At 38.0% G+C, this 17,063-nt stretch overlaps 1 protein-coding gene across 2 annotated transcripts in view; it reads right to left on the bottom strand.

Moving 5' to 3' along the window:
- The window catches only part of CKAP5 (cytoskeleton associated protein 5), a 112,446-nt gene that overhangs the window by 52,688 nt on the left and 42,695 nt on the right, over positions 1-17,063 (bottom strand). For both annotated transcript variants that reach the window (XM_049617273.1, XM_049617282.1), the window contains exons 4-9: positions 16,652-16,858; positions 11,389-11,560; positions 10,618-10,750; positions 10,285-10,385; positions 8,407-8,520; positions 551-655 (exon numbers count right to left, since the gene is read on the bottom strand). In XM_049617273.1, coding sequence (XP_049473230.1) covers positions 551-655; positions 8,407-8,520; positions 10,285-10,385; positions 10,618-10,750; positions 11,389-11,560; positions 16,652-16,858 — 832 coding nt within the window. The remainder of the gene's footprint in view (positions 1-550; positions 656-8,406; positions 8,521-10,284; positions 10,386-10,617; positions 10,751-11,388; positions 11,561-16,651; positions 16,859-17,063) is intronic.

The raw sequence follows: 17,063 nt of genomic DNA, 5'->3' as shown, positions 1-17,063 counted from the left end.
TGAGTGCTTCTAAATTTACACAAAGACAGTATATTCAACAAATGTTTTCAGTCAGGTTTCTTAGAATAAACTGATACACTACCAAGAGTCTAATCTATAGAAAATGTCTCAAGTATGTAAGTAGATTATTATTTTTCAAATAGGAAAATGCTATAAAATACATTTTATATATTCATCTCACTTCTGGCTTTATACTGCCTTTCCTACTTTCAATTTTACTCTGTGTTAGTTATCACCAGTTTCATTTAATCCTGTTATACTACATATAATCTTATAAGAACAAAGCAGGATATTAATAAGTAAATAATAAGCAAATCAACTCAACTAAATATTTAGGTCATATGCCCAATTTTCTATATAAAGCTAATGAATTTAGTTATAACTGACATCTTTATTGAAATGTTTTGAGGAATTATGCTCAATTTTAATAAAACTTAATGAAAAATTCACTTTGCCCAATATATAAAGACCTATTTTAAATCCTAAAGCAAACTAGCCTGTCATTCTTGTTAATGTTGTTGATTTGTATCTAAAAAGGAGTGTTACTCACATGTCCTGCATATTGTCCAAATTTCTTCCTTAGTCCAACAGCTAGGCCAGTAAGACATTTTGCTGCCAAAGCCACCAACATGACATTGGTGTCCTTTCCAACAACCTACAAAGGGAGGAAAAAAAAGAAAACAAAATAGTCACAACTCAGGAGAAGGGGACTGAAAAGTTTTTCTTAAAAGAACTCTGTACCCTGTTACGCTAATGGACAGCCAATTTTGCTTCCTGCAAAAGAGGAAAAAGTCTTCCTTGACAATACCAAATTTGGGGGCTTCCCTTCATTCTGTTTAGTCTCTTACCTTAAAAGTTCTACCAATAACATACATTAAACCACAACTTCAAATAGTTAACTCTCCATTAGTGGTCGTCTGGGCTGTCAGCATTGCACAACTGTGTAGGAGGGGACTCCGACACTAGCAGAGAAGCTGGAGGCTTGCTGACTTTGCTCTGGGGCAGGAAAAGCCAAAAGACAGTGTATCTCAGAGGAAAGACACCACAAGGCGGCAGCTCCAACATTTATACTAAAGGAGCACTGGTAGAAACTGCTCTCGGTACCTTCCAGAAGTCCGTGGGGGCTCTAAATTGCAAATGCCATTGCAACCATTCCTCTGAGGGAGCTTCTGGCTTTGCAGCTGCCATTTTAAAGTTTATTTATTTATTCTGAGCGTGCACGTGCGCGAGAGAGGGCAAGAGAAAGTTAGTTCACATCAGCAGGGAATGGGCAGAGAGCGAGGGAAAGAGAGAATCCCAAGAAGGATAATGCTGTCACAAACCGAGAGGTCATGCATAACCTGTGCTGTAATCAAAAGTCGGATACTTAACTGAATGAGCCACCCAGGAGCCCCCATGCAGCTGCCATATTACCTGATGATCATCAAGTGTGCATTTACAGTCTCTTAACAGAGTCTCCTCCAGCATTATTTATACTACCATCCCCCTACGCTATGCCCCACAAAACCCAGCATTATCAAAGCTCAGAGGTAGTAGCTGAACCTGTGTCAATTAAGCAAGACAGTGACTATGCCTGGGTGTCTTTCTGCTAAGATTTTACTACGGTGTACTGCTCAAGTCAGTTGGATGTTAAAAAGCTACTTTATTTTATTTTTTAAATGTTTACCTATTTTTGAGGGGGGGGGCGCAGAGAGAGAGAGACAGACAGGATCCTAAGTGAGCTCTGTGCTGACAGCAGAGAGCCCAATGTAGGGCTCGAACTCACGAACCATGAGATCATGACCTGAGCCAAAGTCAGACGTTTAACCAACTCAGCCACCCAGGTGCCCCCAAAAGCTGTTTTATTCTGACATGTCTCAGATCCTTGTTTTTTTCACTCTTCACTTTTTTCCCAAGTAGAAGTAATGCTTCCATTCCACTTTGGATTTTATTTCGTTTCTAAGATCTGATATTCCATAAGTAGAATGCTTCCTTCCAGATTCCCTGAATTAAACAACCCCTAATGGATAGCATGCCAGGAAGTTCTAGATGGCATTTAGCTGCACTCCCTAAATGCTGAGGAGTAAGGATGAAGAGTTAAGATTAACATTTATTAAAAACAAATTCAATGTTATAATTTTATAGGTGCTTTATAATCCGTATTTAATTTTTCACCCAAAACCCTGTAGATAATATTAGCAAATTTTATAGATTTCAAAAATTAAATATAGATTAATTTGCTTGAGGTAAGAACTAGCAAATGTGATATGATGTGATTTAAATCCAGTTCTACTCCAAAGCTTTGCTTTCTTTGCTAAAGCATATTCATGCTGTAAACTCATGCTATGGCAAATTCATTTTCCTTATGAGAAAATGAGATGAGGGTCCTAATAAACATTTTGTTAAATCCCTAACTACTGTAAATCCATGGAGAAAAAAATTCCCTTCAGTTTTTTTTTTTTAATTAAAAAAAATTTTTTTTAACGCTTTTATTTTTGAGACAGAGAGAGACAGAGCATGAGCAGGGGAGGGACAGAGAGAGGGGGAGAGACACAGAATCTGAAGTGGGGTCCAGGCTCTGAGCTGTCAGCACAGAGACCGACGCAGGGCTTGAACTCACAGACCGTGAGATCGTGACCTGAGCTGAAGTCGGATGCTTAACCGACTGAGCCACCCAGGCACCCCTCCCTTCAGTTCTGTATTAAATTCACTATTAACATTTGTAGGGCACCTGGGTGGCTCAGCTGGTTAAGTGTCTGACTTCAGCTCAGGCCACGATCTCACAGTTAGTGAGTTCAAGCCCCACGTCGGGCTCTGTACTGACGGCTCAGAGCCTGGAGCCTGCTTCAGATTCTGTGTCTCCCTCTCTCTCTGCCCTGTCCCTGCTCGCACTCTGTCTCTCTCTCTCTCAAAAATAAATAAACATTAAAATAAAAATAAATTCACTATTGACATTTGTAAATGTTTGGATTACTTTTTTTTTTTTTTTTAACCAAAAGAACTCTCAGGTATTATTTAGGTGCTAGGCTTCAGATTTAACATCTACATGTATATTCTAGGAATGGTCATCAAAAACATGCCAGACCCCATTCCAAGAAATCTTAGTTCAATGAATCTGGGATGGGATTTGGAGCCAGTATTTTAACATAGTTCAGAAGCAGATGGCCATCGATCAATCCCATTCTTAGGAGAATAGTTCTCCTTATCCACCATTAGAGCAGTAACCAGTGGAAGCTGAATCCTAGACACTGATGGTCCTAGGAAAGTTTTGAAGAGGATGTTGTAAACCTACTATAATTCAAGATGGTAAAGGACTGAATGAACTTATAGGTGAATAATGGATCAGGCCTATTTGCCTATCAACACATGTCAAACATCCCAGTTTAACTAAAGTTGTTCTAAACTGGGAAATGGGAGTAAGGAAGGTGGAGAAGTGTTTTTTTTTTTGTTTTTTTTTTTAATTTTTTTTTTCAACGTTTTTTATTTATTTTTGGGACAGAGAGAGACAGAGCATGAACGGGGGAGGGGCAGAGAGAGAGGGAGACACAGAAACGGAAACAGGTTCCAGGCTCCGAGCCATCAGCCCAGAGCCTGACGCGGGGCTCGAACTCAAGGACCGCGAGATCGTGACCTGGCTGAAGTCGGACGCTTAACCGACTGCGCCACCCAGGCGCCCCGAGAAGTGTTTATTTTTAAGACAAATAGAATATGCAGGGAAGGACTCCATTCCAGATTTGAAAACACTGTGACTCTGTTGTAGACTATAGGAAGGAAGCTTTAGCTCACAATGTTAATTTAACCTAAATAATGGGAAATATTCTATAATTAAAAGTGCTGTCACTTCTCCCTTTAAGCTAGGCCTACAATAAGATTTTAAGTACAGATGATCCTTGAGCAACATGAGGGTTAGGGGCACTGACCCCCCATGCAGTCAAAATCCACATATAACTTTTGACTCCCCCCAAACTTAATTACTGATAGCCTACTACTGACCAGAAGCCTTTCTGATAACATAAACCATTGATTAGCACATATTTTGTGTATGTATTATATTCTATATTCTTGTGATAAAGCTAGAGAAGTTATTTAAAAAAATCACAAGGAAAATACATTTACACTACTATTCTATATTCATTGAAAAAAACCCATGTGTAAGTAGGTAGACCCATGCAGTTCAAACCTGTATTGTTCATCAAGGGTCAACTCTAGTTACCATCTAGTATTTATCTTTTTTTTTTTTTTTTCCAACATTTTTTATTTATTTTTTGGGACAGAGAGAGACAGAGCATGAACGGGGGAGGGGCAGAGAGAGAGGGAGACACAGAATCGGAAACAGGCTCCAGGCTCCGAGCCATCAGCCCAGAGCCTGACGTGGGGCTCGAACTCACGGACCGCAAGATCGTGACCTGGCTGAAGTCGGACGCTTAACCGACTGCGCCACCCAGGCGCCCCTAGTATTTATCTTTAACTAGCAATGTAAGCTACTGGTTAACAGTAACCAGAACAAAAACATTCTGCTGACAAAGAGAGAAGTCAATTAAATCCACCATGATTATTGTGTTTAGAAAACTATGATGGGGCCACCTGGGGGGCTCAGTCAGTTAAGCATCCGACTTAGGCTCAGGTCATGAACTCATGGTTTGTGGGTTCGTGCCCCACGTCGGGCTCTGTGCTAACAGCTCAGAGCCTGGAGCCTGCTTCAGATTCTGTCTCCCTCTCTCTGCCCCTCCCCCACTCTCACTGTCTCTCTCTCTCTCTCTCTCTCTCTTTCTCTCTCTCTGTCTCAAAAATAAACAAACATTTAAAAAATTAAAAAAAAAAAAAAGAAAACTATGATGAATGTAAGCAATAAGGGGGGAAATATAGAAAAACCAAGTGAAAAAAGTCTAATAACACATAAGTCTGTAGAGTATATAATAAAAACACCTTGAAAACCCAAATCTTAATCTAAAGATATCAACCAACATCCATAGGTAATTGACAAGTCAAAGAAGATATTGGGTGGAGGTGGGAGTAAGGGGCAGGGGAGAAGGTATCTTTATAAATGAAGGAACCTATAACTTGTGAGAACAGGAAAGTCCATAAAATATGCTAAGTCAGATGACAGCTTAAAAGAAGACAGCTTAAGAAATAATTTCAGGAATACCATAAGGAATTTCAAATGAGTAGTTCTTTACTACTTGTATTAAAGGCAAAAAATAGGGAAATTACTGGGATTACTCAATATAGACAATAGAGAGAAAAGACTATGGAGGGAAGAGTGATCGGTCTGTAGCCTACTCAATCTCATTCTCTTATTTCACCATTTCCACGTTTTTGATAGGTCTCTCTTAAGTCAATATAATATGAATATGAAGTTTGTGTTTACATGTAAGTAAAATCACACACAAAAAATTTTAATGCCTTGTTTCAGGTTAATTTATACAATTGAAGTTAACTTTTCATTGTTTTAAATATTTTAACCACAAAATTAAATTTCTTTTGACTTGTTTGTAGCCTTTGATCGCCCCGCCCCCCACTTTACCATGTGAAGAGGGAGAAGTTTTTTATAGAAATCTATTGTCTCTATGTCTACCTAAATATAAAATCCATGATCCTATCTGCAAATCAGCAAAAGATTATATTTATATTCATAATGCCAATGGAAATCACAGAACACTATTTGAAAAGCTAATATCCTAAGGAAATCCATGTGGAAAGTATCAACTAATATTTGTACCATTAGATAAGAAAAAATAAGAGCTTTTATCTGAGGCACTGAGAATTCAGGGCCAATTACTAAGATTCCTGATAAAAATTATACGCTGGAATTCACAGAGAATCTGAAGTTCTCAAGGCCATTAGAATTTCATTTCCTTCTCTTAGTGCCTTTTTACTCCTCCTCTTTCCTCCCAAGCTCCAGGTTGGTGAAATCTTTTCCCCCTGGGCAACTCCCTTCTCACTAATCTTGCCTGGGTCTGGGTTCTTCAGGATTGGAAGATGGAAGACTAAAAGATTGTGACAAATCATATCTCTGCCTCCAAATCTCACTTGGAAGAAAGTGTGGGAGGCTGAGAGTGAGAAAACATAGTCCGTTCTCATTATTCACGGGTTTCATATTTGCGAATTCACCTACTCGTTAACGTTTATTTATAACCCCCAAAATCAATTCTCGCAGCCTGGTCATTCAGACAAGCAAAGAGCTGTGGAAAATCTGAGTTGCCTGGTGTGCACATTCCCAGCTGAGAATGAACAAAGCAACACTCTGACTTCTTTCAGCTCTCATACTGTAAACAGTATCTTTTTCATGGTCTGTTTAGTGCCACATTTCTTTTTCTTTTTTTTTCATTTTTGTGATTTTCGCTGCTGCTTTCACTATTTAAAATGGCCCCCAAGGGCAGTGAAGTGCTGTCTAGTGCTCCTAAGCACAAAAAGGCCGTGATATGTGTCACGCAGAAATTATGTGTGTTAAATAAGCTTTATGCAAGGCATGAGTTATAGTGCTGCTGGCCCTGAGTTCACCGTTAATGCATCAATAATATATATTAAATGAGACATCTTCAAACAGAATAAAATAAGTTATGTATTGACTGGTTGATGAGATGTTGAGACCAAAGAGTCACAGGACCCTAGCCCTGTGCCCTGTGTTCCCTTAGGAGCAATGGTTTGGTATTTGCTATTCAGTGTTTTGGTGACTTTACAGAACATAAGTACCACGAATAATAAGAATAACTATACTTACATGTGCATATAATTAAAAATTAACCTCCTCTCTCACCATTCTAATCCTTTGTAATTTCAGGCTGAAGAAGCAAATGAAACAAAGTTTTCTATATTTAAGAACATGTCTTCACAGAGTTTGTTCTTAAGCTCTACACCTATGTCCACAGTGTTTGATCTATATTTTCAGATTTTATGGAAAGCCACTACATATAAATTTATCCACCAACAGCATTCAACTTGGTTAAACCTAAGCAACACCAAACCAAAACACCAAAGTGTTTTCTAAAAACATTTCTTTCTTGGGGCGCCTGGGTGGCTCAGTCGGTTAAGCGTCCGACTTCGGCTCAGGTCATGATCTCACGGTCTGTGAGTTCAAGCCCCGCGTCAGGCTCTGTGCTGACTGCTCAGAGCCTGGAGCCTGTTTCAGATTCTGTGTCTTCCTCTCTCTCTGACCCTCCCCCATTCATGCTCTGTCTCTCTCTGTCTCAAAAATAAATAAACGTTAAAAACATTTCTTTCTTATTTAGCACTTGCCTGCTTTATAATGACCACATTTCCCTACATCCTTTACTTTGCACGCAGATATACAAGGTGGCATCATTAGCTGTCTAATGGAAAAATATGCCTCATATTTAGTATTCGTCCCATTAAATAGAGCCAATTTAAATAGTTCATCCTACAGGGGCGCCTGGGTGGCTCAGTCACTTAAGCATCGGACTTTGGCTCAGGTCATGATCTCATGGTTCGTAAGTTTGAGCCCTGCGTTGGGATCTGTGCTCACAGCTCGAAGCCTGGAGCCTGCTTCAAATTATGTATCTCCCTCTCTCTCTGCCCCTCCCCCACTTGCGCGCGCTCTCTCTCTCTCTCTCTCTCTCTCTCTCAAAAGTAAATAAACATTAAAAAAATAAATTAAAAAAATAATAGCGGCGCCTGGGTGGCTCAGTTGGTTAAGCATCCGACTTTGGCTCAGGTCATGATCTCACAGTCTGTGAGTTCAAGCCCCAAGTCTGGCTCTATGCTGACAGCTCAGAGCCTAGAGCCTGCTTCAGACTCTGTGTCTCCCTCTCTCTCTGCCCCTCCCCTGATCATGCTCTGTCTCTCTGTGTCTCAAAAATAAATAAACATTAAAAAAAAATAAATAAATAGTTCATCCTATGGAATTATAAAACTGGAATATTTGGTTCTATATTAGCAAGACCCTCTTTTTCTTGAGGTCTGTATATGCTATCAGACAGCATACTTAGAGTAAGTGATAATAAACAAAGAATAAAAACCAATCCCTCCACACTAACATAGGACACAATCCCTCCACACTAACATAGGACAATCACTTTAAACAATCCTTTAAAAGGGCATGCCTGGGGCACCTGGGGTGGCTTAGTCAGTTAAGCGTCTGACTTTGGCTCAGGTCATGATCTCATGGTTTGTGGGTTTGAGCCCCGCATCGGGCTCTGTGCTGACAGCTCAGAGCCTGGAGCCTGCTTCAGATTCTGTGTCTCCCTCTCTCTTTCCGCCCCTGCCCCGCTCATGCTCTGTCTCTCTCTCAAAAAAAAAATCATAATTAAAAAAAAAAAAAAGGGTATGCCTATAATTAGAAAACCATCAATAGTGTTCCTTAAATGGCAATGTAGTTGTGATAAAAACAACGACAGATGATGAGAAATTCAAAGGCCTGGTCTGTTGTTGAGATACCAATGTACCAATGTTGACACTCTTCATGTTTACCTTCTTTAATGCTTTTACTAAATCTGCATAATCGCCTGCTTCCAGTTTGGGGTTTTTCACTAGTACTTCTACAGCCTCCAGGGCTTCTTTTCTCTCTTGCCATTTTTTTGCCTCCTGCAAGACACAGTATGAGTCACTTATAGAACAGAAAATAAGGCAAAATAAGAAAATAAAAGTCTATTTCTTGCATGCTCCTAATTCAAAGATACATAATTATTTTTTGTTTTCAGAAATTTTTTTCTAAAGCTGGTTAAAAAATAAAATTGCAAAATTGTGCGGCAAATCAGAATGATTTGCTCATATATACGTATAAAATTTTGTTCATACATAATAAGTATTTTCATAACATTTCATAACCCTCAAAGTTCTACAAGTAAAAGAATGGGATACCACAGACTTTTCCTTCTCATTTTCTAGGCAAATGTTAGTAAACAAGTATTAAACAGAAAACACTGCTAGAAAGCATTTCTAGCATATCTCACAGGTGAAAGGAATGTCCATACTAACAACATTAAAAAGATTAGAAAAAGACCATCATACAACCAACAGCCAAAATTGTTCTAATATTGGAGATCAGTTTTATACATTGGTGCTACAATGCTAATCCTTTTGTTTGATAACCATAAAGCAGAAAATACTTCACTAGAGATCAATTAATCATTCAATAATTTTGAATACCCACCATTTGAAAGAACTGGGGATATAAAGAAGATGACAAACTTGTCACCCTGGAGGAGATTACAGTGGAATTCAATTTACCAAATATTTGTTAATCAGAAGTTAATGGGGGACTGAAGGAGCTGATGGCAGAGCTAGGAAGGTCTTCAATAAATAAATAAATCCTAGGTCAGGACCACTATGAAAAGAGAAGTACAAGCTGCTTTGGTGTTACAGCAAGAGGATTTAATCTACTTTAGGCTAACAGGTAGGATCTCCCCTAAAAAGTGATTCTTAAGGTAAGACCTAGAGGATCAAGAAGTATCATGGGGTGAATTGGAGAGAATGCTATAGGCAGAAAGAACAGCATATATTAAGGTCCAGAGTTTAGTGGGGAAAGTGTGGCATATCTGATACCGGGAGGAGTTCAGTATGATGGGAGCACAATAATTAGACAGTAACTAGAGAAGTGGCTGGAAGATAAGCAGGGGCCTCAAACGTGTCATAGTTTGCCTCAATTGCCATAGGATGATTTCAGACATTAGTGAAGCAATGATATGGGAAGATTTTTATTTTCAAAAATGACAGCTTTGATTACATTGGAAAATATGATGGAAGGAGGCAAGAGCAGAGACAGTTAGTCTTATAAGAAGACTACTGCAGCACGTGGGGCAAGAGATGGTGGTGGTGGTTGGGATAAGACTCTCGGTTGGGAGTAATTGTGTCTCTTGGGGTACATTTAGTAAAGTCTGGAGACATTGTGATTGACTTGAGTAATGGTATTATTGATATTAGGTGGGTAACTGCCAGAGATGCTGCCAAACACCCCACAATACACAGGACGGCCCCCCAAAACCAAGAATTATCTGGCAAAAAATGTCAACAGTACCAAGGTCAAGGAACTCTGGGGTAAATTACTGGCAGTGGGATGGAGAAAAGGAGATGAATTTGAGAGATATTTAAAGGTAAAACCAGGAAGACAATGAGGAAAAATGAGAAGTCAAAAATAATGTTCTGGTTTTTGGCAAGACAAGTAAAAGAAAGTGCTACAGTAGGTATATATACAAAGTAGTATGGGAACAAAGAAGCAACTGATTCATTCTCCTAGGGAAGATACTGGGTGGAAGGGGGCATACCGGGCAAGGGCTCCATAGAACACTCTAATTATAATCAAGTAACTGTTTAACATGAAATAAATGAAAGAAGGTTACCGTTACTTACAATTTTATCATAAAAATCTTTGGGAAGTTTGGAAAGAATTTCTACTGCCTCCAATAGCTCATAAGCATCTATCTGTGGCACCTCATCACCATCATCACCACCTTCCAGAAGAAAAACAAAACAAACCTTAAAAACAGATGGAATGTTTCTACTTACCAAAAAGTTATCACTCCTTTCACAACCTAATGAAATCGCTGTATAGACAGAATCCGTTGTTAATGCTATAAACAACTTCTATTGTATTAAATGGCAGTCCTACAAAACGTGCCTATGTTCTTGGGGTAGGGCCTGTTCTTACTTTCAGAGAAACCGGTGTTTTAAAAACTGGCTTACCTCCCTCAGCATCGCCACCAGCAGACTGTTGCTGTTCCAATTTCGCTTCTAGTTCTTGCTGGGAACGCAGAAATCGACTTGGTTTAGGAGCACCTGTTGGCAATTTGACCCATTCTTCTTCTAGTTCTTTCAACTACAAATATCATAAAATATTTTAAAAATATGCCTACATCCTCACCATTACAGAACATTTACTAACATCAGAACCCAATTTCTTATTTATGTAGTTCTAACAAGGCAAACAAGAAACGATATACATTTAAAGTGTATATATTTGGTATATACCAAATACGTGTTTGACATAAGTCAAACTGACATATTTACTACCTAAGATGTAGGACTAAGCACTTAGAAAAAAATCTACTTTTTAGAACACTCATTAGTTCATGAATTCAGATATACTTGTATTAGATAATGTCTCTGAAACTAACTGTAATAAAAAACAGATAAAATGCATTTTGTCCAAAAAACAGATAAAATGCACTTTGTCCAAATAGATATTAAGTCCTGCTACCCAACAGCACGATAAAGGGATCTTTTAAACTGCTATAGACTCAACACTGACATACTAGAATCACTGAATGCATGGTATTTAACTTGAGAAGACAAAATAACATCAGAAACAGTTATCTGAGAGAAAAAAAAAAAAGGATTTCAAAATTAAAAATGAAAAAATAATTATTTGTAAGGACAGAATATCAGCAACAGGAAGGAAATATCTTCATATCAACCTTATGCAAATACAACCAAAAAAATTTTTTTGTGTCTCACCTGGACAGAGTTTATATTTTGTAATGGGGGTCTCAGAGCGTCCCGAATCCATCTGTAAATCTCCACAGCAATTAGTTTTGCTTCATCTCGAACAGCCTTTTCTCGAGACTCAAAGAGTTTTGGCAACACTTTGATAATTGGCTTAAGCAAGATGATTTTGGAACCAAATTCACTAGATGTAAAAATTGTAAAAAAAAAACTTGTCAGCCTGCAATCTACTTGGGTAGTATTTTCTTTTGTATAGACGTTTCATTTTTTTCTAATTTTTTTTTGCCATTATACTTAAATTATAAAGAGCTATTTATACTTTTTTTTTTTTTGATGTTTATTCACTTTGAGAGAGAGTGCAAGCGAGGGAGGGGCAGAGAGAGAATCTCAAGCAGGCAGGAGAGAGACAGAGAGAGGGAGAGAGAATCCTAAGCAGGCTCTGTGCTGCTAGCAAGAGCCCAATGTGAGGATCAAACTCAAAATCGTGGGATCATGATCTGAGCAAAAATCAAGAGTCAGACGCTTAACTGACTGAACCACCCATGCACTTCTCAAACACAGTTTTGTACTTATTATATATTTTTTTTAAATTTTTTTTTTTTAACATTTATTTATTTTTGAGACAGAGAGAGACAGAGCATGAACGGGGGAGGGTCAGAGAGAGAGGGAAACACAGAATCCGAAGCAGGCTCCAGGCTCTGAGCTGTCAGCACAGAGCCCGACGCGAGGCTCGAACTCACGGACCGCGAGATCATGACCTGAGCTGAAGTCGGACCCTTAACTGACTGAGCCACCCAGGCGCCCCTGTACTTATTATATATTAACAGAGTTACACAGGTTGAGATATTTTAAAATGGCCAAGAAAAAAAAAAACAGAAGAAAAAGGAACCTCATAACCATGTATTTTTTTTAATTTTTAAAAATATTTATTTATTTTTGAGAGAGAAAGAGACAGAGTGAGAGCAGGGTAGGGCAGAGAGGAGACACAGAATCTGAAGCAGATTCCAGGCTCTGAGCTGTCAGCACAGAGTCCAATGAGGGGCTTGAACCCACAAACTGTAAGATCGTGACCTGAGCCGAAGACAGATGCTTAACCGACTGAGCCACCCAGCCTCCCCCATTTGTTTTTTGTTTTTGTTTTTTAATTTGAATCCAAGTTAGTTAAAATATAGTATAATGTTTTAGGGGTAGAATTTAGTGATTCATCACTTACACTTAACACCCAGTGCTCATCCCAACAAGTGCCCTCTTTAACTCCCATCGCCCATCCCCCCACTCAGCACCCCGCCAGCAACCCTGTTTGTCCTCTGTATTTAAGAGTCTTTTATGGTCTGCCTCCTATTTTTATCTTATTTTTCCTTCCCTTCCCCTATGTTCATCTGTTTTATTTCTTAAATTCCACATGAGTGAAATCATATATTTATCTTTCTCTAATTTCACTTAGCATAATACATTCTAGTGCCACCCACGTTGTTGCAAACAGCAAGATTTCATTCTTTTTCATCGCCAAGTAATATTTCATTGTGTGAGTGTGTGTACATACACACACACACACACACACATATATGTACACACACACATACACCACATCTTCTTTATCCATTTGTCAGTTGATGGACATTTGGGTTCTTCCCATACTTTGGCTATTGTTGATAGTGTTGCTGTAAACATTGGGGTGCATGTGCCCTTTCAAATCAGCATTTTTGTATCCTTTGGATAAATACCTAGTAGTGCAATTGCTGGCTCGTAGGGTAGTTCTATTTTTAACTTTCTGAGGAACCTCCATACTGTTTTCCACAGTAGCTGCACCATTTTGCATTCCCACCAGCAGTGCAAAAGAGATCCTCTTTCTCTGCATCCTCGCCAACATCTGTTGTTGGCTGAGTTGTTAATTTTAGCCATTCTGACAGGTATGAGGTGATATCTCATTATGGTTTTGATTTGTATTTCCCTGATGATGAGTGATGTTGAGCATCTTTTCATGTGTCTGTTAGCCATCTGGATGTCTTCTCTGGAAGAGTGTCTATTCATGTCTTTTGCCCATTTCTTCACTGGATTATTTGTTTTCTGGGTGTTGAATTCAATAAGTTCTTTATGGATTTTGGATACTAACCCTTTATCTGCTATGTCATTTGCAAATATCTTGTCCCATTCCCTCAGTTGCCTTTCAGTTTTGTTGATTGTTTCCTTCGCTGTACGGAAATATTTTATCTTGATGAGGGCCCAACAGTTCATTTTTGCTTTTGTTTCCCTTGCCATATCTATGTTTAGATGTCACTCTTCCAAGAGTATTATGTAATGTCTAGGGTCCAGAATAATATAAAAATTTTAAACTAACCTTCTAGGTAACCATACTGGGGATAATTCACATCTATAAAGGACCAAATGTGTAATATCTTAAATATATATGTGTATACATATAAAAGCTTAAAAACATAAACAAATCACTTTATACACATTTAGATGAGTGAAATCTACTTTCGATAAATTTTTAATAGTTCTTATGATTAAGGTAGTTCACTCAAAATTGACAGCTTACTAATCCTGGCAGCGTATTTCACTCCTGACTTCGAAGCTATCACCCTGTAACTCCAGGCAACCTAAATCTCTCTTTGCTTAGTTTTTCATGCAGAAAAGCTGCATTCTGACTTCTTTTAAAAAGGTAGCACATTTAACCTTATATATCTGTCACATTTTATATTTTTAAGTTCCTAACTGGCCAAATTTAGCTTTCTGAGTCATTGCTAACATTTCTGCCTAGCAAATTCTGGAGCAAGAGGGATTTAGTTATGAAAGAACACTGACATTCTATAGTAGAACTCATATACAGTTGAACCTTGAACACAGGTTTGAATTGTGCGGCTCCACTCATACATGGAATTTTTATAGTACAATATTGTAAATGTATTTTCTCTTCCTTATGAGTTTCTTAAAAACATCTTCTTTTCTCTAGCTTACTTCATTTTAAAAATACAGTATATAATACAGATAACATACAAAATATACGTTAATTGACTGTTTATGTTACTGGTAAGGCTTCCAGTCAACAGTAAGCTATTAGTAGTTAAGTTTTGGGGGAGTCAAAAGTTATACACAGATTTTTGACTGCATGGGGTTAGCACCCCTAGCCCCTGGGTTGTTCAAGGATCAACTTATTTATCTATTATTTATTTTATCTTCTATACACAAATGCAACAAAAATTTTCAGTATAGCTACTGACATATTCCAACAGGTTGGAGAAGATGGCAAATACTCTACTTCAGAAATTATATTTAAAGAGATTATGTAAATAACCTGGTATATCAACCACAGCACGGTTATGTAAATAGTTTAAATATAGATATAACATGAAAATAAACTAGATCTCCAAGATTTCCTTTAAAATCCCCTTTATTTTAATAGAAAAGAACATTTAACTTCAGCTAACCTTTAAGACTAAAGGAAAAATAAGAACTTAGGGTTATGAAATAATCATCACCATGCCTGAAGAACCTAACATTTGGGATCTCTGAGTCTTCCTTTACATTACTATGGTTTCATCTGAATTTTTTTTTGTTTCACTCTCCTGGCCTACTGAAATATGTAAGAAAAGCCTATGGAAGAGGTCTACATGGAAAACAGATACCTTAACAAACAAAACCTAACCTTGATACTAAATATATTACTACAGAAAACCAGCTAGGGTGGGGCGCCTGGGTGCCTCAGTGGGTTGAGCGTCTGACTTTGGCTTGGGTCATGATCTCGCAGTTTGTGGGTTCAAACTTTGCATGGGGCTCTGTGCTGACAGAGCAGAGCCTGGAGCCTGTTTCAGATTCTGTGTCTCCCTCTCTCTCTGCTCTCCCTCCTTTGTTCGCGCTGTCTCTCTCACTCTCAGGAATGAATAAACATTAAAAACAACAACAACAACAACAAAACAAAACCCAGGATTGAACAGTTTGGCCTTTTTAAGGTCCCAGAGAGCTATCTAATTTTACTATATAGATTCTGAGATGCATTAAGACAAATAAAGAACTACACAGGGATGGAACTAAGCTACATCTGTAAGGAAAACATAAGAAGATATGCCTAACTTGCTCTTTTTCTACACTTATTCTGCCAGTCAGTTTAAAAGTAAAATAACCAGAATTTACAGCATTTTCGATTAGAATCTTTTGGTTAAAGGTAGATTATAGCACAATATATATCTTTATTAAGAGATCCATTACTAAGGACCACAACATATTTACTGAGATAAGCGCAGTTTTGGTAACCAAGTCAATTCACTAAATTTCTAAAATGATAAAAATGAGCACACTATTTATTAGTCATAAAAACATACCTACTATACACTATACTAGGCTTGAAATGAGGAAAAATTTATCACACAAAAATCTAAGTGAAAGTCTAACTTTACAAAAGAACATTATGAACCAAGTGAAAGACAACATAAAATTTAAGACTTTTAAATTGAGGATCATTTAACAAAATTTAAGAATTTTGATATTTCCATGTTAAGATAAACACCAAAAGAACCATTTTCTCCAAGAAGTAGGTCATACACAAAATCACAAGTGAGCTAACTTGGGATGATCTTTACTCCCATAGGTCACACATTCAGGATTTCACTATAACTGAACTTTCTAAAGCTTCTCATGTGGACAGCATTGGAGACAGGATGTCAGATTGGAAGGATTGCCAAATCAGAACAAACTAGTGTTCAGATTTCCATAGCAGATTATAGACACTTGTTCCTGAAAGAGATCTCATTCATGAAAAACTTCATTCTAGTGTTGAAAATAACTTATTACATAAGGGTAAAAGTTATTTTCTATTTGTTATTGCTGTGCTTCTGTTTAAAGGCACATAGCATTTCCTTCTACTTTACTAAAAAGGCATCTGAACAAAGGTTTGCTTTGGCTAATAAACTGTCTTTAGCCAATATTCCAAAGTACATAAATATATGCTTGGGGATAACAAAAGAAGAGCTGCTTAAACATTCTAAGGAGTTTTTCCTCAAAAAGGCCAATTCATAATTGGAGAACAGGTCAGAAACATTCCCTGTTCATCTTCATTAGAAGGGGATTTAGATAAAATGACTACGCAACACCACTTGAAGGCTAAAACTACTGAATAGAAAGCACCACACTTGAGGAATGACTTTAGCTTTCCCGGGTCAATTTTCCTGGCTGGTGTGGCATGCCAAGTCAAGTCCAGCAGTTTTCATTTCCGTTTAAGCCAGGAACTCAAACGCAATTGAGATATTCTAGTTAACAGAACCAAAGCAAAACATCTTACCTTAAGGCTTTCCTCAGTGTCTCTATGCAGGCCACTACAATCTTGGGGTTCTTGTTGTCCAGGCCTTTTAGGAGCTCTTCTTGCACAGCCTCTCCTTTCTCAATCTCTATGTACATCAGACAAATCTCAATGCCTAGCTCCTTGGCTTTGGCTTTGGGCTGGTTGAACACTTTACTTACGACACCTGACACAACTTCTCCTGTGGTTCTGTAATACAGAATACAAAACACCCCCACCATCACACACACAAAAACACACTTCAGTAGAAAGAGCTGGAAAAGATCATGGGGGCGGGGGGCAATGACAAATACTTTTTAAGATGTTTAGAAACAAAGTAAATGAGTTTTTAATTTTTAAATTTATGTTTAAGAACATGAAAGATAAACTTAATGCAAATCATAAAAGTTTAAGA

This window comes from Panthera uncia, chromosome D1 (assembly GCF_023721935.1).
Source record: "Panthera uncia isolate 11264 chromosome D1, Puncia_PCG_1.0, whole genome shotgun sequence".
NCBI lineage: Eukaryota > Metazoa > Chordata > Mammalia > Carnivora > Felidae > Panthera > Panthera uncia.
This window is presented reverse-complemented; position numbering and strand designations above follow the sequence as displayed.